This window comes from Macaca mulatta, chromosome 4, assembly GCF_049350105.2.
Source record: "Macaca mulatta isolate MMU2019108-1 chromosome 4, T2T-MMU8v2.0, whole genome shotgun sequence".
Taxonomy (NCBI): domain Eukaryota; kingdom Metazoa; phylum Chordata; class Mammalia; order Primates; family Cercopithecidae; genus Macaca; species Macaca mulatta.
In genome coordinates, this window is record NC_133409.1 from 150901077 (window position 1) to 150927628 (window position 26552).

Below are 26552 nucleotides of genomic sequence, written 5' to 3' on the forward strand. Positions count from 1 at the left end.
TTAGGCCATACCCTGGCCCTACCTGCCTCTCCCATCCACATTGTCATCTCCTCCAGTTCTACCACCCAAACCCCCAGACTTTTCTATGGTATTTTTCCTTAGTTCTTTTAACGTTTTAAAATGGTTCCTATCTCTAGAACGTTAACTGGAAAAAGTTAACCTCCCCAAACCTTAAATGCTTGATTTAGAATTGAGCTTGGCAGGAAGGGAACCCAGAAGGCTGACATGCTGACAAAAGGGTAATAGTTATTTTACCAGCTTGGCTTTTGGCTTCTCTCTCCCTGTGCAAACCAGTAAAAGGGATAATAAAGATCCCTGTTTAAACACTCTGTAAAGTTTTAATGAAAAAGAATTTGTGAGGTTGGTCTTAAGTTGTAGCCAATCTGGTGTGCTTTTTGTCTCTTTCTGTATTGTGCTTATTTCACACACATGCCTAAACGAAAACATCTCATGGATCCCATAAATACATACACCTACTATGTACTCAAAACAATTTTTAAAAATAATTAAAAAAATTTTTTTTAAAGAAAAAGGGCCAGGCATGGTGGCTCATGTCTATAATCCAAGCACTTTGTGTGGCCAAGGCAGAAGGATTGCCTGAGGCCAAGAGTTTGAGACCAGTCTGAGACAAAGTGGGCAACAAAGTGAGACCTCGTCTCTACAAAAAATGAAAAAATTAGCCAGGCACAGTGACTTGTGCCCGTAGTCCCAGCTACTTGGGAGGCTGAGGTGGGAGGATCCCTTGAGTCAGGAAAGTTGAGGCTGCAGTGAGCTGTGACCATGCAACTGCCCTCCGGCCTGAGCGACAGAGCAAGACCTTGTCTCAAAAAAAATTATTTAGCCACTTACTCAACATCACATAAAATTGTGACTCAAATGAATTATAGACCTAGAGTTTATACTGTAAAATTTCTGAAAGAAAATATAATGGAAAAATTTTGCGACTTTGGGCTAGGCAAAATTGTTACACAAAACCCCAAAACCACAAGTCACAAAGTTTTTAAAAAATGATAAATTGGACTTCTTTTAAATGTAAACTTTAGTGCTAAAAAAATACCATTAAGGCCGGGCACAGTGGCTCACACCTGTAATCTTAGCACTTTGGCAGGCCAAGGCAGTCAGATCACCTGAGGTTGGGAGTTCGAGACCAGCCTGACCAACATGGCGAAACCCTGTCTCTACTAAAACTACAAAATTAGCAGGGCATGGTGGTGCATGCCTGTAATCCCAGCTGCTCAGGAGGCTGAGGCAGGAGAATTACTTCACCCCAGGAGGTGGAGGTTGCAGTGAGCCAAGATCATGCCATTGCACTCCAGCCTGGGCAACAAGGGCAACACTCCATCTCTATATCTATATATCCTCTCTCTCTCTCTCTCTCTCTAATATATATATATGTGTGTGTATATATATATATATATATTTTTTTTTTTTTAAGAAAATGAAAAGGCAAGCCACAGGGAAAATATTCGAAAATTGTATTTGTGATAAAGAACTTGTATCCAGAATATATGACAAGTTTTTGAATTCAATAAGAAGAAAGCCCAATTAAAAATTGGCAGAAGGTACAATATGTCCAACTGATATTTTACAAAAGTGCAAAAGAAATTCAATGGAGGAAGGAGAGCCTTTTGAACAAATGGTGCTAGAGCAACTGAACAACCACAGTGAAAAAAAAAAAAAAACAACCTTGGCCTAACCCTCATACCTTGTGCAAAAAATAACTCAAAGTGGATCACAAGCTTAAATGAAAAACATAATTTTAAAATGACAAACCTTGAGTCAGGCATGGTTGCATAGGCCTGTAATCCCAGCTACCTGAGAGGCTGAGGTGGGAGCATCCTTTGAGCCCAGGAATTCAATGCCAGCCTGTGCTACATTTTTTTTTCAAACAAACAAACAAACAAACAAACAAATAAATAAATATATATTACAATCCTTTTACGAAAACATTGTCAGATTAGGAGAGGACAAAGAGCACTTAGATATAACCCCAAAAGTATAGTCCATAAAAGAAAAAGTTAATAAACTAGATCTTAAGAAAATTTAAAACTTTGCTCTGTGAGACACCCATGAAGAGCATAAAAAGACCAGCTACAAAATAGAAGAGACATGCAAGCAACAGATTCTATAAAGAATTGTAGTTAGCATATATGAAGAACTCTTAAAACTCAATAGTAAAAAATAAATCCAAATACAAAATAGGCAATGAGCAAAAGACATGACCACACATTTCACTGAGAAGGATAAACATAGGGCTAATAAGCACTTAAAAATGCTCAACATCATTAGCCATTAGGGAAATACAAATTAAAACCACAGGAGATATCACTATACACCTGTGAGAATGGCTAAAATACAAAATAAAGGTAACATTAGATGTTGGCAAGGATGCAAAGAAATCTTATTTTTCATACGTTGCTTGTAGGAATGAGAACTGGTACAGTCACTCTGGAAATGAGTATGGCAGTTTTCGGCAAATCTGAACATGCAATTACCATACAACAGGCAATTGTCCTCCTTGGCATTTATCCTGAACAAATACAAACTTATGTTCACAAAAAACCTGTACACAATATTCATAACTGCTCTATTCATAGTAGCCCCACACTGAAAATAATGCAAATGTCTTTTAATGAGATCAGCTAGTTTAACACACAACTCAGTCATCCAAGTGCCCTTCCTCAAGACTACCATCCTCTTTCCATATCCAGTTAAGTTTTTTTTGTACACTTTCCATTTTCTTGAAAAGAACATTAAAAAGACATGTATTTGGGATCAAAATTTAACAAAAGTCATAATTTTTATTGCTCCATCAAAATATTCTTAAGCAGGAATTCAGTTTGACTCCACTGCCTTGATTTTTGTTAAGATGCTGGTTGTGTTGCCTACCTTGGCATTTGCACCATCCATGGAAAGGTCAACAAAACGTAACAGGCAGATTGCAACCTGGTCTTATTGTGAAAACAGGCAGATTACAACCTGGTCTTATTGTGAAAACAGATTTCTCTCCTGGATCCTCTGAAAGGCACCCCAAAATCTCAGTAATCTACAGCCACACTTTGAGAACTGCAAAAATTAAGTATATTTCCTAGTGGGATACAACTTTTAGGATCTTTAGATTCAGCTCTCTCTTTCTCTCTTTCCCTCATTCTTCCAACTGATAATTATATAAATGTTCAAATGTGCAAAAAAGCTGAAAGAATAGTGGAATGAAGTCCATCAGTTGTCATTGTGCTATATTTGCTTAATATCTCTTTAGATACATGGAAGCAGATTATGTGATGACGGACAATGGAGACTCAGAGGGGCTGAGGTAGATGAGAGGGAGTGTATGATGGGAGGTTGCTTGGTGGATACAGTGGTGCTTGATGGATACACTGCTCCTGTGATGGATGCACTGAGGGCCTGCCTTCACCACAGTGCAATACATCAATGTAGCAAAATTGCACTCGCACCTCATGAATATATAAAACTTTTAAAAATACAATTTTTGTTAATTAATAAATAAAGGCTGAGCATGGTGGCTCACATCTGCATTCTCAGCACTTTGGGAGGCCAGGTGGGAGGATCGCTTGGGGCCAGGACTTCTGGACCAGTCTAGGCAACATAGTGAGATGCCATCTCAAATATAATTATAACAAATAAAAAAATATATATATCTTTTTTTTTTGAGATGGAGTCTCACTCTGTCACCCAGGGTAGAGTGCAATGGTGCAATCTCGGCTCACTGCAACCTCCACCTCCCAGGTTCAAGTGATTCTCCTGCCTCAGCCTCCCGAGTAGCTGGGATTACAGGTGTCCACCATCATGTCTGGCTAGTTTTTGTATTTTTGTAGAGATGGGGTTTCACCATGTTGGCCAGGCTGGTCTCGAACTCCTGACCTCAGGTGATCCTTCCACCTCGGCCTCCCAAAGTGCTGGGATTACAGGCATGAGCCACCATGCCTGGCCATATACATGTGTCTTTATAGATTCAGTTGTATGTGTTTGTATAGTGTGTGTGTGTGTGTGTGTGTGTGTGTGTGTGTGTGTGTGTTTATGTATGAAGAGAGACAGAATGGACTAAGATTTTTGAGTGAACCATTGTAAACTAGCTTGCTAGACCCATGATACTTCACCAGTAAACACCTCATTGTGCATCTCCTAAGAGTAAAAACCTACATTATCACACCAAAGAAAATAAACAATAATTCCGTATTATCTAAAGCGCTTTCATATTCAAATATCTTCACTTCTTCAATCTATTCTTTGTACATTTTTTATAACTTGTTTCCATAAAATATCCACTCATTGCCTTTGATTATGTGTCCTTTAGTTACCTATAATCTACAGCAATCCACTAATCTTTTTTTCTTTTAGAATGACATGACTTATTGCAGGCCAAATAACTTTAGAATGCTCTCCACACCTAATTTATCATATTATTTCACCGGAGGCCTTTTACTTTGCTCTTCTGTCCGCTGTGTTTCCTAAAGACCTAGACAGATCTGGGTTAAACATCTGGCAACAATGTTTCCAGGAGGGGCTGTCACCTGCACTTTCATTACACTGGGAGGCACACAAGGCTTTTCAGGGCTCTTTCTGACACCATGATAGCCAAATGCATTCTGATTTCCCAGAGACGCGTACACCTGGGCTGGGAATGCAGTGGTTACAAGTGCGATTTTCTGGCAATAGGAGGTCCTGTCACTCTCCCCATTCCTCACGTGCTTCAGTCCCACACACTCTGAGACTCTAGTCTCCATACCTGCAGCCATCAGGCCAGGTCCCTCCAGGCCTGAACTCCCTTTGCCTGTTTCCCAGCCCCACTCTGTTTTGTGTCTGTTTCCTCATCCCTTCCCCTGTCCAAGCCCAGCTCTTGAGTGTCTCTACCTCTCAAACCAGTGTTCTCATCCAGGGGAGATTTTCCCACCAGAGGACAGGAGCTATGTCTGGAGAAATCTTTTGTTGTCATAATTGGAGTGAGGAGGAGGTGCTGCTGGTATCTTGTGGGGAATGGCCAGGGATGCTGCTGAACATCCCGCAGTGTACAGGTGAGCCCAGTCACCCATGCAACAGAAAATTATCCAGCCCAAATACCTAGAATGCCAAGGGTGAGGAGGCCTGCAAGGACCTTCTCTTCCTTGAGTACAAACTTCCTTGAACTCCAGCAAGGACATAGACAAAGACCACTGAGAGATGCCCTGAAAGACATATGTGGCTCCACCCCAGTCATCCCTCCCTTCCCCAGAGCTCTATCTCTATGTCTGTAGTGCTTAGGCCCTTAGCTGGGATCCAGAAACCAATTCTTCTATGACACTGCATGGAAAAGTGATGTTATGTGCACATGTGGCTTCATTACCAGAGGTCGGACTTTGATATTTATCATATCAGCCAGGGGACCTAGACACAACTGTTCCCCCAACAGGCCACGATCCTCTGCACCAGAGAGAGGGTAGAGATTGAGGGACGCCCTCACTCAAATCTTCTACCACTGCTAATGAAGTACTAAAAAGAGGTACAAGGCAGTGTATCCCCTGTGGGGACCTGGCAGAAAAGCAGGGTCTCCACCATGTCAAATTCTATAGAAAAACATACCACTTTGGCAAAATATCCAAGTCACATTTCTAAGCCCCAGGCAGCAGCTCAAATACAAACTATATAAAAAACTCAAAGTCTTAGTCAAGCTAAAATCATGGAAGCTGGCTGCAAGGGTTTGTGAGACCTGTAGTTAGAGAAAAGGACAACTCCACTTAGAACCGCAGCAGAAGAAGGGCATCATGTGGTTCCCTGAATGAACCCTCTCCTTTCAGCAGGAAATTGTGAGGTATTTTTTTGGGGAAAAAGTAGAATCTCCTTAAATTTCTGAGGTTTACACTTACTACTTATTCGTTGACTTTGTGGATGTCAACTTCCTTTGAACATCCTGCAATTCACTTTTTTACTGTAAGTGGAGAGAATCTGAACTTGTTCTAAGCAGGAAACCAGGGACTGGTTATGTGAGCTATCACCCCACCCCGTGGCTGGCTCCCTTATGCAATAAGCATAAGAGATTGTGAGCCAACAAAATTTGTAGCAAGGAAAACAGTAAACCCTCCATTTCAGTCTATGTTTCAGCTTATCTAGCAATGATCTAGTCTTGCCTCACTCTTAACATTTTAAAGCTTATAATTCTACTTGATACTGATTTTATAAGAATTCATGTATTTTCATTTCTGTTGTGTTTGTCACTGGAAGCCTCCTCAAAACAACTGTGGAGTAAAGAAAAGGAAATAAATGCATGGTGTACTAGTGCTCAATGCATCTTGCAAATGTGTCAGCCCCACTTCCACAGATGGTGCTTTAACAAATGGTGCTGAGAAACTGGATATCCACATGCAAAAGAATGATGTTGGCCAAAATTCATAGCCTTCCCTACACCATACTCAACAATTAACTCAGAATAGATCAAACAACTAAACTTAAGAGTCAAACCTGTAAAACCCTTAGAAGAAAACATTGAGGAAAGTCTTGTGAACATTGGATTTGGTACTAGTTTCTTGGCTGGATGACCCAAAGCACAAGCAATTAAAGAAAAATGATAAATTAGACTTCATCAAATTTAAAAACTTTTTTGCAACAAATGACATTATTAAGAGAGTGGAAAGAAAATGCACAGAATGGGTGGGGTTATTTGCCAATCATATATTTGATGAAAAATTAATATTCAAAATACATAACAAACTACAACTCACCAATTAAAAAACCAACACCATTCAAAAATGGGTAATGGACATGAAGAGACATTCACGCCACTGTTCATCACCCACACAATGGGTAGAGTGAGGCTTTCAAATGGGAATTAGAGCACATCGTCACCACCACATCCCAAAGTCACTCCAGCTTCCTCCCTTTTTAGCGCAATGAAACCCCAATGTCTCACCATTTCCTACAAGCCCCTCAACACAGGGCCCCTCTGTCAACTCTGAGCTCATCCTACCCCTCTCAACCCAGCTCACTTGTCTCCATTCACACCAACCTCTTGTCACCGCTCTCTCCTGTCTCTGCCACCTACCCATGCTGTGACTCCCACATGTACCTGCTCCCCAGGGATTCACATGACTCACTCCTCACACGATTCAGGTCTCTTCTCAGATAACCAGTGGTCAAGTTCTCAGAAACGTCTTGCTCAATGACCTTGTCTAAACTACGTCTCCTGCTATTCCCACCATCACCGATCTTCTGGCCTAGGGCATATTTTTCTCAATGGCAATTATTGATAATACTAGGCTTTATTTCCTTACTGTCCATTAGTGTATCAGGGTTCTCCAGAGAGACCCAACCAACCGGATAGATAGATAGATAGATGATAGAAGGAAAGCACCACGGTCACTGAAGAAAGGGCCCTCATGGAAGACGTGTGACAAGAAAGGTCTGCTGTCCCAGGGCCACCATATTTGGAGTGACTCCCATTCTAGGCAGGACTTTTCTTGCTTTTTGTATTCACAGTAGTTCTGAAATTGCAGGATGCTGAAACTGCAATGCTGAAACTCCCTGTGTTGAGGGGCTTGTAGGAAATGGTGATGCAGCACTCGCCATTTATACTGTTTCTTTCTTTACCATTAAATACTGTGCCAAAGAGCACCTTAATACATTTCTTTCCTCTTCCTGGAGACAGGCAAAATAATAGTAGATATGTTGAAACACACAAATGTACTTTAAGCACGTGCTTTCAGAAAAAGCTACTAGAAGATTAAATGCACCAAAATGAGGGGGGGGATACAAAAGTAAAAAGAAAGATTGCATATCCATGTTCATAGCAGTGTTATTCACAACAGGCAAGACATGGAAGCAACCTATATGTCTACCAACAGATGAACAGATCAAGAAAATATGATGATGTACAGACAATGGAATATTATTCAACATTAAAAAGAAGAAAATCTTGCTATATGATACAACATATGTGAACCTTGAAGTCATTGCTAAGTGAAATACGCCAATCAAAAAAAAAAACAACTCCAAATACTGCATAATTCCATTTATATGAGGTGTCTAAAATAGTCAAACTTGATGAACGTGAAAGTAGAATGGTGGTTGCCAGGTAAAACTTCCAGGTAGTGAGGCATTTTTGTGCAATGGGCACAGAGTTTCAGCTTTCAAGGTGAAATATTCTAGAGATCTGTTGCACTACAATGTGCTTACAATTAACACGATTATAGTACTGTATATTTTTCGGTTTTTTTTTTTTTTTTTTTTTGGCTGGAGACAAGGTCTCACTACTTTCCCCAAGCTGGACTTGAACTGTAGGCCTCCAGTGATCCTCCTGCCTTAGCCTCCCAAATTGCTGGGATTACAGGCATGAGCCACCACACCTGGCCAATGGTACTGTATTCTTAAAAATAGTTATGATAGTAAATTTTATGTGATGTATTTTTTGCCACAATGAAAAAATGCTTAGCTTTGTTACTAATTTAGAAAGAAACTGCATCAGCTAATTAAAAATATATTAGGATGTGGCCTGTGATCCTGACTACCCAGGAGGATGAGTTGGGAGGGTCACTCGAGCCTATGAAATCGAGCCTGCAGTAAGCCATGATGGCACCACTGCACTCCAGCCACCACTGCACTCCAGCCTGGCTGACAGAGCAAAATTCCCTCTTTCTCTCTCTTTATACATACATACACACACACACACACACACACACACACACACACACACACACACACACACACACACACACCCAGAAGAATCAGCATCTCATGAAACTAGAAAGGCAGGCTCATATGCCCCAGCCCTGACATCTTGAATCAGTCTGCATTTGGCAGGACCCCAGGTGGCTCCACCGCATGTAAAGCACTGCCTCATGCAGTGGAGGGAGATCCTACGATGGTGACTCTGCTCCACAGGGAGAAGCCTCCAGTCCAGATGGGAGCAGCCAGAAGGGCCCAGGAGGGACATTTCCAAGAAGGTAAAGTGGAATATCCAAAGTCTGTAACTTCTTAAAAGAGTAATATAATACGGCTGGGCACGGTGGCTCACCCCTGTAATCCCAGCACTTTGGGAGGCCGAGGCGGGTGAATCACCTGAGGTCGGGAGTTCGAGACCAGCCTGACCAATATGGAGAAACTGTCTCTACTAAAAACACAAAATTAGCCGGGTGTGGTGGTGCATGCCTGTAATCCCAGCTACTCAGGAGGCTGAAGCAGAAGAATCCCTTGAACCTGGGAGGTGGAGGTTGTTGTGAGCCAAGACTGAACCATTGCATTCCAGCCTGGGCAACATGAGCAAGACTCCATCTCAAAAAAAAAAAAAAAAAGGCTAGGTGCAATGTCTCACGCCTGTAATCCAAGCACTTTGGGAGGCCGAGGTGGGTGGATCACGACGTCAAGAGATAGAGATCACTGTGGCCAACATGGTGGAACCCCGTCTCTACTAAAAATACAAAAATTAGCTGGGCATGGTGGTAGATGCCTGCAATTCCAGCTACTCAGGAAGCTGAGGCAGGAGAATTGCTTGAACCTGGGAGGTGGAGGTTGTGGTGAGCCGAGATTGCACTACTGCACTCCAGCCTGGACAACAGAGTGAGACTCTGTCTCAAAAAAAAAAAAAAAGGAGTAATACAAATAGAAGAAATATCAACATTAATGAGTGCTATTTATAAAATAAACAAAACAAAGGCAAGTATTAACTACAGGAAGAACAAATGTTCAGGAAGTGAAAAGTGGTCAAGCTGACATATGAGAAAATTAGTCATGGAAAAAGAAACAAGGAATGACTGAACTAAACATAATTACTATAGAAATACATTGGGAAGATGAAAGAATGGGAAGAGTGAAAGGGAACAGGTACAATTAACTACTGCATTCACCACTGTGCTGTGCAACAGATAATGGCTGCAACTGAAAAATCAAGCAGTATTAATGAAGGAATTGTATTTAGACATATGGAAGTAAAAGTTGAAAGACTTAGCAAAAATGTTGAACATTGTTGCCTCTAGGAAGGCAGAAATTGAGAAGATGCAGAGAGGACTTGTTTCTCTAGAGAAATCCTATGCAAATATTTGATGTTTTAAATCACGGACAATTAAACTTTGATTAATAAAAACTTAAATGAATTTGAAAATTTATACCTAATGAGAACTGAATTCAACAAGTGACAACTGCTAACTAATATAAATAAGACTATTAAATATATAACATAAATGCATAAATGTGTAAATGACATCAACCTGAATAAAAACATAAAAGAAAATGTCGATGAACACATCTCTATATAAATAAGTAGCACATGAGTGAATTCCCTACTCCAAGCTCCCTTACTAGTTGCTTTGTGAACCCAGGCAGTTGGAGGAAACAGGGCCCAGCTAGGGTCCCTCACCCTTCTCTTGCTTCCAGGCAGGTCCTGCATCCACTCCTGCTGCAAGGAGGGTTCCCATCCCTGGCTTGAGTCTGTTTCACAGGTGTCACCCTGACGCTGTCTGCCATGACCGCCTTACCTGGGTGGGGCTGAGGTTGCCTTGACCAAGAAGTGCATCACCCATCTGTGTGTCCCAACACCAGCAGTCAGGAGGCATCAAGAAACAAGCAAGGTGAGGAATAACCCACCTCTTATATGTCCACTTTCCTGGTTCATTTATTCTTCATTAATTCAGTCCACACCTCCCCAGCAGTCACTTTATGCCAGAACCTGACTGACTGGAATTCTTCAAAATCAGAAAACCTCGAAGCTCTCTCTATCCCCTCCCCAGTATCATACTTCAGCTCTGTGTCATCACTGGAAGACTCCAACTCTTCAGGGCAGATGTTCCCTCACACGGTCAGTCCCTGAATGTCGGTGCCAGATGTCCCACCTCCACCCCTCCCTAGTCCTTTCTGTTCTGCTGTGAATCTGTCAGTCATCGGGAACTAGCAGGGAAAGCGGACAAGGAGGGGAGGTTGTTTTCACGCTGCACCAAGGCATTGAGACAGACCTCTCGTTCTCCCTGAGCCTCACACTTTATCCGCTCCCAGACGCATGAAATAAAAGAGACTAGAAATGTCTGTTTAAAGAGTAAACATCTATGGTATAAAATTATGCACACATAATAGTAGACACAGAGTAATGCATAACAGTGTGATGGGGTGAGGGGACCTCAAGGTGACAAGAAAGCTGGTCCTGGGCTGGTCAGGAGGAGTCATTACCAAGACACTCACTCATAAAGCTCACCTACGATAACCTAATTACTACACATGTAATATATTAAAATATCTTAAAATACAATAAAATAGGCCAGGCACAGAGGATAATATAATAAAATAAAATAAATTAAAATGTAATAAAATAGGCTGGGCACGGTGGCTCATGCTTGTAATCCCAGCACTTTGGGAGGCTGAGGCAGGCGGATCACTTGAGGTCGGGAGTTTGAGACCAGCCTGGCCAACATGGCAAAACCTTGTCTCTATGAAAAATGCAAAAATGAGCCGGGTATGGTGGTGTGTGTCTGTAACCCCAGCTACTCGGGAGGCTAAGGCACGAGAAGTGCTTGAACCCGGGAGGTGGAGGCTGCAGTGAGCCAAGATTGTGTCACTGAACTGCAGCCTGGGTGACAGAGTGAAACTCTGTCTCAAAAAAAAAAAAAAAAAAAAAAACAAAAACAACAGAAATGATGAATCAATTAATATGGTACAGCTGCAAACACCTCATATCTACTAACACTTTGCAACATCGAACAACAATAAATAAGTGCTGATATTTTCTCTGTTTCGTAGGTCAGGAAACAGAGGGAAAGTGCTGGTGAGGTCCAGGCAGGGAGTTGAATCCCAGCCACCTGTCTGTAGAGTCTAGGCACCCTCAGTGGAGCCAGTGGACCCAGGAGCTGACATCAGAGGCTGAAATTCGAGCTATGTAGCATCCCTGTGGTCTCCCGTCCCAACCGGGTGTTGATCCAGGGTCCGCAGGCTCACGAGCTCTGGAGAAAAGAGGGAAATGGGTAAATGCTCCACTGGGTGCAGTGTTCTGTTTATTCCCTGAGGACTTTTCTCTCTTCAGTTGCTCCAAAACCAGATTCACCCTTTCTCTGAGGGAAGATGAGGCCCCCACTTTTTTCTTCCTCCCTCCCTGCTTTTCCCAGTTCCTGCCAGTTCCCTCTCATCACTCCATCAACATCAGCCCCTGCCCTTGCCCACCACTCATTGTGCAGGGAGTGAAAGGGCCACAAGAATAAAGGACAAGACCTAAGAGGGAATCCAGTGCCCTCCCCTCCTCTCAGACCTGACCAGTCCTGTTACAGCGAGAGGCCTCCCCAAAGAGAGGTCCTGACCCTTGCTCTCAGTCCCCAGGCCCTCCTCTCCTGCAGAGGCACCTGCACACCAGGGCAGGCCCTGCCCACTGTGGGCTCTGCCCTCTATCTGCAGCTCAGTGCTCCTTCCCTCCCAGCCCTGAGCAGACAGCTCCTAACTGGGAATCCCATCAGGAAGGCTGGGGGGCCCAGCAGGCCCAGCATGGAAAGATGTGGCTGCCAGAGGATCTGCACCTGATGTGACCCTGGGACCCGCACCTTGCTTGAGGAGGCCTGGCCTCTCCTGACCCTCAGCACCCACCGAGGCCTGTGACCTGCTCTTGAGTCACCACTGCTCCTGCCTGGTCCACTTACCCCTGGAAACGCAGCTCCACCCCAGGGCTGCTGCTTGGTGAGGGTGTGAGGCCTTCCTGCTCTGTCCCTAGCAGGGATTCTACCTAGACCACTGCCCTTGCAACCTACAAGGGATTTTCTCCATGTGGAGTAGCGGAGACCCCTTAGCCTGAGGCTGCCTCCGCCCGCCCTCTGCACCTGGGAACTGCCACTGCCATAGCCACCATCTCCCACACAGACCCTCCTGGAGAGGGAGCTCCAAATTTGAGTTCCTGTGTCATATAATATGTTTTACAATATTAGAGGAAATCGTATTAAGATTATAGAGCTAAAATTATGAGTATCTTTACTGGACATCAACATTGAAAGCAGGAATTTTGAGAAACTGGTACATGAACTTCATACCCTTTTCCTGGCCAAAAGCCCAGTGACCTATGAGAAAACCACTCCTGCCCACAGGGAAGCAGAACCGACAATCCCTCTACGGGAGACACCGCAGGTGAGAGCAGGAGCGACCACAGACCTGCGCTGCCCCTGCTGTGGGTGCCTCCTGGACGGGGCCCTCTTGCTGCAGGGCAGAGGATGAACCTTCCAATCTGCTCAGGCCTGAGGGGCCGACTGACAGCGCAATTAGGATCAAGGATGAGAAACCAGCGCCCCTAACGCTAGACACGCAGAAGTGGGGAAAGATTCAGGTCTCCTGGACACCCCAGCCTCTCACTGTCCCCTGCGCTGCTTCTGTCTTTGCAGAAACACAAAACTTCCTGCTGTCTCTTTTCATCCCCCGCCAAACAACCTGACTGCGGGGAAATGATTCTGACCGTCCCTTACTCCAAACTTACCAGGCAGTGACTACCTTGAGAAAGGGAAATTGGCTCAGGGAGGGCGAGGTGAGGCCACAGAGCACAGAACAAAGCCCCCAAAAGATGGCACCTGGGGACTGTGACCCTCAGGGACTGGAGAAGAAAACACTCGGATGGCCGGGCGCGGTGGCTCATGCCTGTAATCCCAGCACTTTGGGAGGCCGAGGCGGGCGGATCACAAGGTCAGGAGATCGAGACCACGGTGAAACCCCGTCTCTACTAAAAATACAAAAAATTAGCCGGGCGCGGTTGTGGGCGCCTGTAGTCCCAGCTACTGGGGAGGCTGAGGCAGGAGAATGGCGTGAACCCGGGAGGCGGAGCTTGCAGTGAGCCGAGATCGCGCCACTGCACTCCAGCCTGGGCGACAGAGCGAGACTCCGTCTCAAAAAAAAAAAAAAAAAAAAAAAGAAAACACTCGGAGGTGGGATGAAAACAGGGACCACAGCTGCCCTGATGAGGGGCTGGGCCCCGCTCCTCAAATGGCCCAGGAACATCTGCTTATCTACTCATCCCTGTCATCTGCAAGGAAACTCTAGGAGGCCAGGCAGTAGGAACCTGGAAAGAGCGGGGCCTTGAGTGGCCCAGAGGACACAATACCCCCGAGAAAGCTCCTGGAGGAGGTGCACGGGGAGCTGCAAAGTGGACAGAGATGGCCATGTGTGCTCAGGACCTTCTCTGTTACAAGGGGTCTGCAAAGGGCTACACAGGCAGGGCCCCCAGGCTGGGCCTCACAGGTCTTTTTCTGGGTGTCCACCCTGATGGCTGCAGAAATAGGGGAGAGGGATGCAGAGAGGAAGGGACTAGGGGCACCGCCTCTCCTCAGATTCCTCTCCAGTTTCTGGCCCTCCCCAGATTATAGCCACCTTTACTATTTGCTCCCTCTGAGGCCATGATCATCCAGGCCCTCAGCAATCAGCACGTGATTCCCAGTTCACACCACCTGGATGCGCCCTAGTGAGCCTGAGAGACACAGAGACCAGCATGGGGACAAAGCAGGCACCGCAGCCCTCCCTGCTGCCCACTGCTCACCTGCAGCAGGAGGAGGCCACAGCCGGACATCTGACCCTCGCTTGGGAAGAACTTAGCGGTGTAGATGGAGATGCTGCTCCCATTCCCCTCCCAAATTCCCCAACTTCCATCCCCTGTTCCAGAAGCCTTGTCACCAACATGCCTATTTTTGCAGGAACAAGGAGGGGACTCTACTGCCCGGACAGGGGCCTTACCATCTCCAGAAACTGCTCCCTTTTCTCACCTGGACCCTCTGCAGCTGATGTTTTCTTCTTACAACAAAGGACATAGAGAATAATAACAAAAATAGCAGCAGCAGCAGCAACAGCAGCAGCAGCAACACCAAGAACATATGGAATGTCTAGCCATTGACTCTGAAACACCAGCACTTTCCCTGAAAAAAAGTTATAACTTGTTATACACTGAGCAGAGAGCCACAGCCGTCCCTGCTGTCCCTACCGTGGCCTGACCCTCTCCAGGGTCACCCCAGGCTCACCAGAGGGCACAGGGTGAGTGCTGTGATTCCCGCTGTGTTCCATGTAGCAGGCGAACCTCTGCTCCTCGCCTTGGCGAATTCTGGTGGCCACCCAGGTCTCGTAGGTTCCATTCTGATCAGGCAGGATCCCCCCCCACTGCTGGGCATCGTGGTTCAAAGACACCCCATCCTGACGCCAGGTCAGTGAGATATTCCGGGGATAGAAGCCGGAAGCCCTGCATGTCACGGTGATGTTGCCCTCTGAGGCCTCGCTGTGGGTGACGTTCACCATGGGGGGCACTGGAGAAGAAAGGGCAGAGCCAGTGAAGCCCTGCTCCCCTCTAAGGGAGATGCAGGGAACGGGGCTGCTCCTCTCCACTGTTCTCACTCTGGCTAAAGCCCTCCAGGACCCCTGACCTGCAAGTCTGTCCTCACCCTGGGGCCCAGTTCCTCCAGGCTAGCAGGAGGATGGACCTTGGGACTGTGGCCTCAAGCTCTGGGATCCCCACATTGATGCTGAGGAGGGGGATGTTGGGGTGGACTCACGGGTCGTGGGGCCAGGAGGGAACTCTCTGGGATGGGCAGGCTGGGAGGCAGAGGGGGCAGCCCTGGCCCTGAAGGCTTCCTCTCCTGCCTGACACCCACCCCAGGCTCAGGCTTCTGTCGCAGGGCCCGCCGCTTTCCCCGATTACAACACTGGAAGGTTCAGCCCCTGACTCACTGTCTTTATCCAGTGGCTCTAACAGGAGAGGCAAATCAGACACAATATGCCAACAGGAAATGCTTGCATCCATAGCACAGGGAGGGTTTCCCTGGACAGAGCTGGGAGGCAGAGGCAACTCTAGCAGAATTGGAGGGAGAGGAGAGCCCCTGGCCAGGGTTGGTACCTGTTCTCCTGACGGCCACCCTGGATTTCTGATATCGCCGTAGTTTCTTCAGGCAGTCTGCCTGCATAGCGTGATAGTGTGTGTTGGTCTTCATGGTATCTTCCTTCCAGAAATTCATAGCCAAGGTCTGAGCTCTGGAGGACTGGGCCACTGTCCATTCCTGAGTCGCCAGGTTTAGGGAGAGGAAGCGCTCACCATCGTAGTAGAAATGCCGGGAGCCCCCGGTGCTGCCATCTTCATAGATCTCACAGTTCTGAATGTCCTGGAGGGAATGCAAGCCTGCCCCCACCCAGCAGTGACTTCTCCATTCCTGAAACCGTCACCTTTCCACTCAGGTGAGGAACTCAGCCCAGCAGGGACACCTCCCTGGCCCTCCTCCATGCCTCCCGGTGTGGGCTGAGTGCTGGCTCACCACCCTGCTGAGCCCCACTGACCTACTCCTCACCCCCACCCCCAGCCAGAACCAGCAGGAAGAGACGGGTCCTGCTCTCTGCCTCCAACTCTCTTGGAGAAGGCCTCCCATTACTCTTGCCCCTGCCCGCACTCACCTCCTTTCTGGCCCTCAATATGAGTCAGAGTCCTCCTGAGGTCCTTCCCGTTCTCTGTCAAGTCCCCAGTCTCTGTGTCCCAGGTCTTAGCTCCCAGGACTGCTTCTGCCCACTGTCCCTGGGGCCTTGCCCTGCGCGTCTCCCTGTCATAGCGCACGAAGAGCTGACTATCCAAATGTCCCTCAGCGAGAAACTCTGACTGCACAGATCCATCCCGGGACAGCACCGTGACGTTGTAACGAAGACTGTGGAGCTCTGGGGAAGAGGAAATCACAGATGAAACTTCTTCCTGGAAATAACTTAACATCGATGTTTAACACACAGGTCTGTCTCAAGCTTCTTGAGGAGGCAGGAAATGCACACGGGCAAAGGGACAAGAACGAGGATTTCAGATACAAGGAAAACTGTGAGGGTGGGAGGACAGAGCAGGGGACTGACGAACAGAAGAAGGGGGAATGGAGATGACAAACTTGTAGGCCAGGTGCCAGGACTGGGTGGCCACAAGCCCCCTAAGGGAATAGGGGCCACGGGGAGAGGCTGCCCTGCAGGGGCAAGGGAGGAGCATGAAGGCAGCGGTGGAAGGAAGGTCTTGCCAGAGGGGATGGTGGGAATGGGAAGGGACTCAGGCTCAGGGGGACCCATGTCCAGTGTGGCTGTGGTGCACAGGTGAGGGTGAGATGGAGGCAAGGGGAGCTGCCTCGAGAAAAGACTCATCATGGGCATGGCGGGGACAAGGGAGGGGGTGGTCATGAGGCACAAGGGGTAGGAAGGTTGTAGCCCCAGGGAAGCTTATAGTAGGGTCAGTATCCCAGAGGGGAGCAATGGTGTGGGCTTGGGTCCAAAGTGGAGGAGTGGCATGACAAGGCCCCAGGACAGCAAGTGGGTGGAACAGCTAGTGTCCACTGGGGTGAGCAGGTGACAAAGAGTCAGTTGATCTTTTCAGCAAATAGTTCTGGGGGCACTGGTTGTTCAAATAAAATAAAATTGGACCCTTAATTTGTACTATATACAAAAATTAACTCAAAATGAATCAAAGACCTAAACTCTACACTCAAGAACTAAAACCTAAAAATTTCTTAGAAGCAAACATTGGGGATAATCTTCATGACATAGGATTTGACAGTGCTTTCATGGATATGACGCCAAGGCACAGATAGAATAGAAAGAACTGACAAACTGGACTCATGAATATTCAAAACATCTGTGCATCAAAGGGCACAATCAGAGTGAAAAAGCAATCAACCCCTGAAATGAAATAAAAATTGCAAGTCATATATCTGATAAGAGATTAGTTTCCAGAATATGTAAAAAAGTCTGACAAAAACAACAAAACAGTCAACCCACTAAAAAATGGGCAAAGTAGCCATGAGAAGCTATGTGGGGGAAAAAATGGGCAGAAGACTTAAATCGCCAATTCTTCAAAGAAAATATACAAATGATCAATAAACACATGAAAAGATGCTCAATATCAGTAGTCACTAGGAAAATGCAAATCAAAACCACAATGAGATAATGAGATACTACCTCAAACCAATCAGGATGGCTATTATCTCACACACACACACACACACACACACACAGAGCAAGGTTGGCAGAGAGGTAGAGAAAATGAAGCCCCTGTGTACTGCTTCTATTTCTGGATATATACCCAAAAATAAATAAATATATACCCAAAAATAAATAAATATATACCCCAAAATAAATAAATATATACCCAAAAATAAATAAACATATACCCAAAAATAAATAAATATATACCCAAAAATAAATATATACCCAAAAATAAATAAATATATACCCAAAAATAAATAAATATATACCCAAAAATAAATAAATATATACCCAAAATAAATAAATATATACCCAAAAATAAATATATACCCAAAAATAAATAAATATATACCCAAAAATAAATAAATATATACCCAAAATAAATAAATATATACCCAAAAATAAATAAATATATACCCAAAAATAAATAAATATATACCAAAAATAAATAAATATATACCCAAAAATAAATAAATATATACCCAAAAATAAATAAATATATACCCAAAAATAAATAAATATATACCCAAAATAAATAAATATATACCCAAAAATAAATAAATATATACCCAAAAATAAATAAATATATACCCAAAAATAAATAAATATATACCCAAAAATAAATATATACCCAAAAATAAATATATACCCAAAAATAAATAAATATATACCCAAAAATAGATAAATATATACCCCAAAATAGATAAATATATACCCCAAAATAGATAAATATATACCCAAAAATAAATAAATATATACCCAAAAATAAATAAATATATACCCAAAAATAAATAAATATATACCCAAAAATAAATATATACCCAAAAATAAATATATACCCCAAAATAAATAAATATATACCCCAAAATAAATAAATATATACCCAAAAATAAATAAATATATACCCAAAAATAAATAAATATATACCCAAAAATAAATAAATATATACCCCAAAATAAATATATACCCCAAAATAAATAAATATATACCCCAAAATAAATAAATATATACCCAAAAATAAATAAATATATACCCCAAAATAAATAAATATATACCCCAAAATAAATAAATATATACCCCAAAATAAATAAATATATACCCAAAAATAAATAAATATATACCCAAAAATAGATAAATATATACCCAAAAATAAATATATACCCAAAAGAAATACCCAAAATAGATAAATATATACCCAAAAATAAATAAATATATACCCAAAAGAAATACCCAAAATAGATAAATATATACCCAAAAATAAATAAATATATACCCAACAGAAATACCCAAAATAAATAAATATATACCCAACAGAAATACCCCAAATAGATAAATATATACCCAAAAGAAATACCCAAAATAAATAAATATATACCCAAAAGAAATGAAATATTTGCCAATATCCGAAAGGTAGAAGTAACCCAAGTGTCCACTGTCTGAGGAATGGATAACCGAGATGTGGTACATACATATCATGAGTATTATCCATCTTTAAAAGGAATGAAATTCTGACCCACACTACAACCTGGATGAACTTCGAAAATATTATTATTATTGTTTTATTTTTTTATTTTTATTTTTATTTTTATTTTTTTTTGAGACGGAGTCTCGCTCTGCCGCCCAGGCTGGAGTGCAGTGGCCAGATCTCGGCTCACTGCAAGCTCTGCCTCCCGGGTTCACGCCATTCTCCTGCCTCAGCCTCCTGAGTAGCTGGGACTACAGGCGCCTGCCACCTCGCCCGGCTAGTTTTTTGTATTTTTTAGTAGAGACGGGGTTTCACCGTGTCAGCCAGGATGGTCTCGATCTCCTGACCTCGTGATCCGCCCGTCTCGGCCTCCCAAAGTGCTGGGATTACAGGCTTGAGCCACCGCGCCCGGCCTATTTTTTATTTTTTTAGAGATGGAGTTTCCCTCTTATTGCCCAGGCTGGAGTGCAGTGGCCTGATCTCAGCTCAATGCAACCTCCGCTTCCCGGATTCAAGCGATTCTCCTGCCTCAGCCTCCTGAGTAGCTGGGATTACAGGCACCTGCCACCATACCCGGCTAACTTTTAGTATTTTTAGTAGAGATGGGGTTTCACCATGTTGGCCAGGCTGGCCAGGCTGGTTTCGAACTCCGAAACTTGGGTGATCCACCTGCTTCAGCCTCCCAAAATGCTGGAATTACAGGCATGAGCCACTGTGCCCACCGAATCTCAAAAATATTATAAGTGAAATAAGCCAGAAACAAAAAGACAAACAACAAACGTTACATGATTCTACTTAAATGAGGTATCTAGAGTGGTCACATTCATAGAAACAAAAAGTAGAATGGTGGTTACCAGGGGCCAGAGGTAGTGAGGAATGCGGAGTTACCGATTAATGGGTACAGAGTTTTGGGTTGCACAAAAATGTGAATGTAGCTAATGCCACTGAGTATACACTTAAAAGTGGTTAAAACAGTAAAATTTATGTAATGTATACTTTACCACAATTAAACATTTAAAGAGCAAGAAATATCAGTCCTATTCAAACTGTTCTGAAAAACAGAGAAGAAGGGAATACTTCCAAACTCATTTTACAAAGCCAGGAATATCCTGATACCAAAACCAGGCAAAGACACATCAAAAAAAGAAAACTGCAGGCCTATATCCCTGATGAACAATGATGCAAAAATTGTCAAGGAAATACTAGCAAACTAAATTCAACAATACATTAAAAAGATCATTCTTTATGATCAAGTGGAATGTATTCCAGGTATGCAAGGATGATTTAACATACACAAATCAATCAATATAATATGTCATATCAACAGAATAAAGGACAAAAGCCATATCACCATTTCAATTGACACTGAAAAAGCATTTGATAAATTCAACATCCCTTCATGATAAAAACTCTCAAAAAACTAAGCATACAAGGAACAGACCTCAATATAATAAAAGTCATATATGACAAACTCACAGCTAGTAACATACTGAATGGGGGAAAACTGAAAGCCTTTTCTCTAAGATCTGGAATAAGACAAGGATGACTAATTTTACCAGTTATGCAACACAGTACTGCAAATCCTAACTACAGCAATCAGACAGGAGAAAGAAAGAAAAGGCATCGAAACTGGAAAAGAAGTAGTCAAATTATCATTGTTTGCAGATCTTGTGGTCTGATGCTTGGAAAAAACTAAAGACTCCACCAAAAAACTATTAGAACTGAAGAACAAATTCAGTAAAGTTGCAGGATACAAAATCAACAGTAAAAAATCTGTAGCATTTCTACATGCCAACAGAAAATAATCTGAAAGGGAAATCAAGAAACGAATCCCATTTACAACAGCTACAAATGAAATAAAATACTGAGGAATAAACTTAACTGAAGAAGTGAAAGATTTCTCCAATAAAAACTATAAAACAGTGATGTGGCTGGGTGTGGTGGCTCATGCCTGTAATCCCAGCACTTTGGGAGGCCGAGGCAGGTGGATCACCTGAGGTTGGGAGTTCAAGACCAGCCTGACCAATGTGGAGAAACCCTGTCTCTACTAAAAATACAAAATTAGCCAGGCACAGTGGCACATGCCTGTAATCCCAGCTACTTGGGAGGTTGAGGCAGAAGAATCGCTTGAACCTGGGAGGCGGAGGCTGCGGTGAGCCAAGATCACTCCATTGCATTCTAGCCAGGGCAACAAGAGTGAAACTCCATCTCAAAAACAAAAAACAAAAAACACTTATGCAAAAAATTGAAGAGATATTCCATAAAAAATGGAAAACATACTCTATGTGCATGGATTGGAAGAATCAATTTTGTTAAAATGTCCATACTACCCAAAGCAATCTACAGTTTCAGTGCAATCCCTATCAACACACTAATGGCATTCTTCACAGAAATAGTAAAAATAATCCTAAAATGTATATGGAACCACAAAAAAACCAGAATAGATAAAGCTATCCTGAGCAAAATGAACAAAACTAGAGGAATCACATCATCTGAGTTCAAATTATACTACAGAGCTACAGTAACCAAAACAGCATGATACTGGCATAAAAACAGACACATAGACCAATGAAACAGAATAGAGAACCTAGAAACAAATCCATACATCTACAGTAAACTCATTTCCAACAAAGGTACCAAGAACACACACTGGGCAAAGGAGAGTCTCTTCAATAAATGATGCTGGGGAAACTAGACATCCCTATACAGAAGAATGAAACTAGACCCTATCTTTCACCATATACAAAAATCAAATCAAAATGGATTAAAGATGTAAATCTATGGCCTCAAACTATGAAACTATAAGAGAAAACACTGGGGAAACTATGATGTTGGACTGGGCAAAGATTTTTTAAGTAATACCCCACAAGCACAGGTAACCAAAGTAAAATTGCATAAATGGGATCATACCAAGTTAGAAAGCTTCTGCACAGCAAAGGAAACAATAAACAAAATGAAGAGACCATCTAAAAATGGGAGAAAATATTTTCAAACTATTCATCTGACAAAGGATCAGTAACTGAAACATATAAGGAGCTCAAACAACTCTATAGAAAAAAAAAATCTAATAATCCAATTTTAAAATGAGCAAAAGATCTGAATAATCATTTCTCAAAAGAAGACATACAAATGGCAAACAGGTATATGAAAAGGTGCTCAACATCATGCGCCATCAGATGAAGGCAAATCAAAACTCTTACGATACAACATCCCACCCCAGATAAACTGGCTTTTATCCAGAAGACAGGCAAATAAGGAATGCTGGTGAGGATGTAGCAAAAGCGAAACCTTGTCCACTGTTGGTGGGAACGTAAACTAGTACGATCACTATGGGAACTAGTACGATCACTATGGGAAACAATGTGCAGAGGTTCTTCCAAAAACTAAAAATATAATAGAACTGTCATATGCTCCAGCACTCCCACTTTTAGGCATATACCCAAAAGAAAGGAAATCGGTATATTAAACAGCTGTCTACATTTCCATGTTTATTGCAGCACTATTCAAAACAGCCAAGATCTGCAAGCAACCTAAGTGTCCATCGCAGACAAATGGATAAAGAAAATGTGGTGTACATGTGTATGTGGAGTACTATTCAGCCATAGTGTCATTTGCAAAGAACTGGAGGTCATTATGTGAAGTGAAATAAGCCAGGCCCAGACAGACACACTTTGCATGTTCTCACTTATTTGTGGCAGCCTAAAATTAAAACAATTGACCTCATGGGGAGAGACAATAGAATGATGATTACCAGAGGCTGAGAAGGGTAGTGGGGAGTGGGGGAGTGGGATGGTTAATGGGTACAAAATATAGTTAGAATGAATAAGATCTAGTAGATAGCACAGCCGGGTGAGTACAGTCAACAACAATTTATTGTACGTTTAAAAATAACTGAAAGAGCATAATGGGATTGTTTGTAGCACAAAGAAAGGATAAATGCTTGTTGTGATAGATACTGCATTTACCCTGATGTGATTATTACATATTGTAGGCCTGTGTTAAAATATCCCAGGTACCCCATAAATATATACATATATATCTACTACATACCCAAACAAAAGTTAAAAATTAAAAACAAAGCAAGGGGTGAGAGTGCTGGCCAGAGAGAGAAAACCAAAGTAGAGGGAGAGATTCTCAGCCTGAGGAAGGGCCTGCCAAAAGGAGTAGTGCTGGACGGGGAACAGTGGCACTGCAAGCAGGCAAAACAGATTTTAGGTATGTGGTGTAGGGAGTGAGAGCCCACTGGGGTCAAGGAACCAAAAGAAAAGAATGAAGGTCAAGGAACAGTTGGCCCAACGGCCTGTTTTAGGTCTGGGTTGGGGAGGGGAGATGGGCAGAGCAAGAACTGGAGGGCGGCATGACCATGGTGCAGGAGTGACTGTGGGAGAACTTGAGGTAGGGTGAGGACAGGAGGGGAGGGTGGGGCTTGGGAAAGATGAGAACTTGCTGATGGCCCAAGGCAGCTGGGCAAGAAGTGGGAGCAGTGCAAGGTCCCAAGGTGGAGAGGGGCGGAGGGACCCGGGAGGGATGGTTCAGCACCTGTGGGCTGGAGGATGGGGTCCTCAAGAGGGTGAGGCTGAGGATGAAGGAGTGGGGAAGGGGCCGCCGTGAGGCAGAGTCCAGAGCAGGCACCTGCACTAGAGAGGAGGGGGCATTTGCACTGCCCTGTGCCCTGCCTAAGGCCCAACTGCCATTAGCACTAGGGCTCCCCTTGGGTGGCCTGGAGGGGAGTGGGATGGAGGGAAGACCCCCAGAAAAAAGGCAGCACCAGAAAGTTAGGGTCAGGGACAATTGGGAGTAGGAGGCATAGGGGCAGCACTGGGTGAAGGCTGCTTGTAGGAAAGGCCCATAAGGGAGGCAGGAGGGACCTTCGGTGGCGGGGGCAGGGGATGAGGGCAGAGGACACCCTAGAAATGGCGACAACGGCCGCGTCCGGCTCCCCGCACCACCGACAGCGCACCTTAGCCCCGCCCTGACAGCACAGCGCTCGCCGCTACCCACCCGACCCCCCGAAACGCCCCGCTGCTCCCGCTCCGCCGAGGACCGCCAGGAACAGCACTCACCAGTAGGGGCTCCCGGACGTGCAAAAGGGAATATGCTGGTCAGAAATAGCAAGACCCGGCCCGGTCCCATGGCCCCGACGTCCCCACCCTCTCAGCGGCTCAAGCAGTGGCGACCTGAACTAAGCCCGGGGAAATGCGCGGCGGAAACTTAATCACCTGGCCCGGCCCCGACCGCTCATCCAATGAAACTGGGGCCCGGAACTTAGGACCAATCAGGAGCGGAGAGGGCGGGGCCACGCTCGGAAGAGAAACTTCCAGTGGGCTGGAGACCTGGGGAGATTTAGAAGGCGGGACTTGGCGCCCAGAAAAGAGGAGCACGCGGGAGCGCAGCCTAAAGCAGGGACGAGCTTCGAGTAGCTGAGAGTACAGCTCCAACTTCATGAGCACGGCCAGGGCCCTGCCTGCCCTCCCGGCATCGCGACCACCCATCCCCACACCTCCACCCCTAGGAGCGCGGGCCTCACCAAGCCCCATTCGCCGGCCGCCCCATCAGACCGGCTCTCGCTGGCTTGTTCCTTCCGGGACAGACAACGCGTGGCTATTCTCCCAACACACTCCCTTAACCGCGCACAGTGTCACTGGCAATGAGACTAGTGACCAGATTTGCAGACCTGTTTCCAGATCTCAGCCACCTCTGCCTCTCAGAAGCACCTGCCCCAGTAGAACAGCTCAGACCACAAACTCTCTTAGACGTTTCAGCTTTATAATCTCCTTCTCCTCCCTTTGACTCAAAGCCAGGCCCCCGCTTTTACCCCCTTATATCCTTTAAGTGTCTGAGGTCTCCCAGGGCCGCCTCTCTATTCAGTCCCTGGGTGATCACAGGGCCAACGAGGCGGCTCCCCATGGTTCACTACACCAAGCTCTTTCCAGACTCCCTTTTCCAGCCTGATTTAGGACATCTGTACCTCTGGGACCATAGTCCCCTTCAATGTGGCAGATCTACAAGGACTCTCTACACATCTCCCACCACATCATCCTCTCTTCCTCCTCAGTTTCTCTTAAGAGCATTACCATCCTTGGTCCCTTCTGATTTCCTCTTTCCCCTTCATCTCTGGGAGTCAAAGTCAGCTCCTCCAATCCTATTTCAATCCCACAGCCACAATGTTAGTCTAGGCTTTCCCCTCCCTTCAGCCTAGATTACTGCACAGGCTTCCTAAACACTGTGCCTGCCTCAGTTACAACCAGAGTGCTCCAAGCCACCCACAGCGCCCCATCTGCTGAATGTCACACATGATGGATGCTTCTACTCTGTCATGGAAACCACAGCTGCCACAACCTGCTGTCTGGCACCACCCCCATTTCTCTGGTGACATCTCCCCAGGGTTGCAGTAAAAGTGGGCTCTGGGATCTCCTCACCCTATCCCACCAGGATGCCGCTTCTCAAGCAGTTTCCCTCTTCCAGGTTACTGTCACCTCTGACTTGGAACCCATCAGACCGCACCATAGCCTTAAAATCTTCCCAATTAGGCTGTTCTGAGTGCAGTGGTGTTTACAACTAATTGATTACAATTAGTTATAGATGTCTTTGTTTCTTCTTACTCCCACTGTTTCACTTGACTAGCCTTTAAAAGAAAAAGAAAAGAAAAAAGAAAAAAAGGAAAAAAATCTTCCAGGGTAGATGGTGGCACAACCTTGTGATTATGCTAAAAGACACTGAGCTGTACACTTTAAAAGGATAAATTGTGTGGCATATGAATTCTCAATTCTCAGTAATAAGAATGCTGTCTGGAAAGCCTCTTTCTACTAAGAGAATTGCCTTGTCCCCAATGTGCATCTCTTAGTCGCTGGGACATCTAGGCAGTGGTCTTCAAACCTAGCCACTGCATAGAACCACCTGGAGAGTTTTAATATCCGTGTTCCCAGGCCACAGCCACAACCTAGGTTGTTAAATCAGTAAACCTAGGTTGGACCTAAATCTCAGTATCCTTTAAAGTTCCCTACATGTTTCCAATGTATAGTCAAGTCATAGAACTACTGATTTAGCCTGTGGTTTGAACCTTCCTGATAGTACTCACTGTGCCCTGCCTTGAATCTTTTTTAATTTTTAAAATTTTTTAAAGAGAGGAGTCTTGCTCTGTCACCCAGTTGGAATGCAGGGGCGTGATTATAGCTCACTGCAG

At 44.5% G+C, this 26552-nt stretch overlaps 1 protein-coding gene across 2 annotated transcripts in view; it reads right to left on the bottom strand.

The window, feature by feature from the left end:
• MIC1 (MIC class I antigen) overlaps positions 1-25776 on the bottom strand; it is a 67857-nt gene extending 42081 nt beyond the window's left edge. The window contains exons 1-6 of one of the 2 annotated variants that reach the window (XM_077998229.1): positions 24433-25776; positions 16354-16608; positions 15806-16084; positions 14940-15218; positions 14688-14837; positions 1774-11909 (exon numbers count right to left, since the gene is read on the bottom strand). In XM_077998229.1, coding sequence (XP_077854355.1) covers positions 11842-11909; positions 14688-14837; positions 14940-15218; positions 15806-16084; positions 16354-16608; positions 24433-24502 — 1101 coding nt within the window. In that variant the 5' untranslated portion in view covers positions 24503-25776 and the 3' untranslated portion in view covers positions 1774-11841. 2 annotated transcript variants of the gene reach the window in all.
• Between the last annotated feature and the right edge of the window lie 776 nt (positions 25777-26552).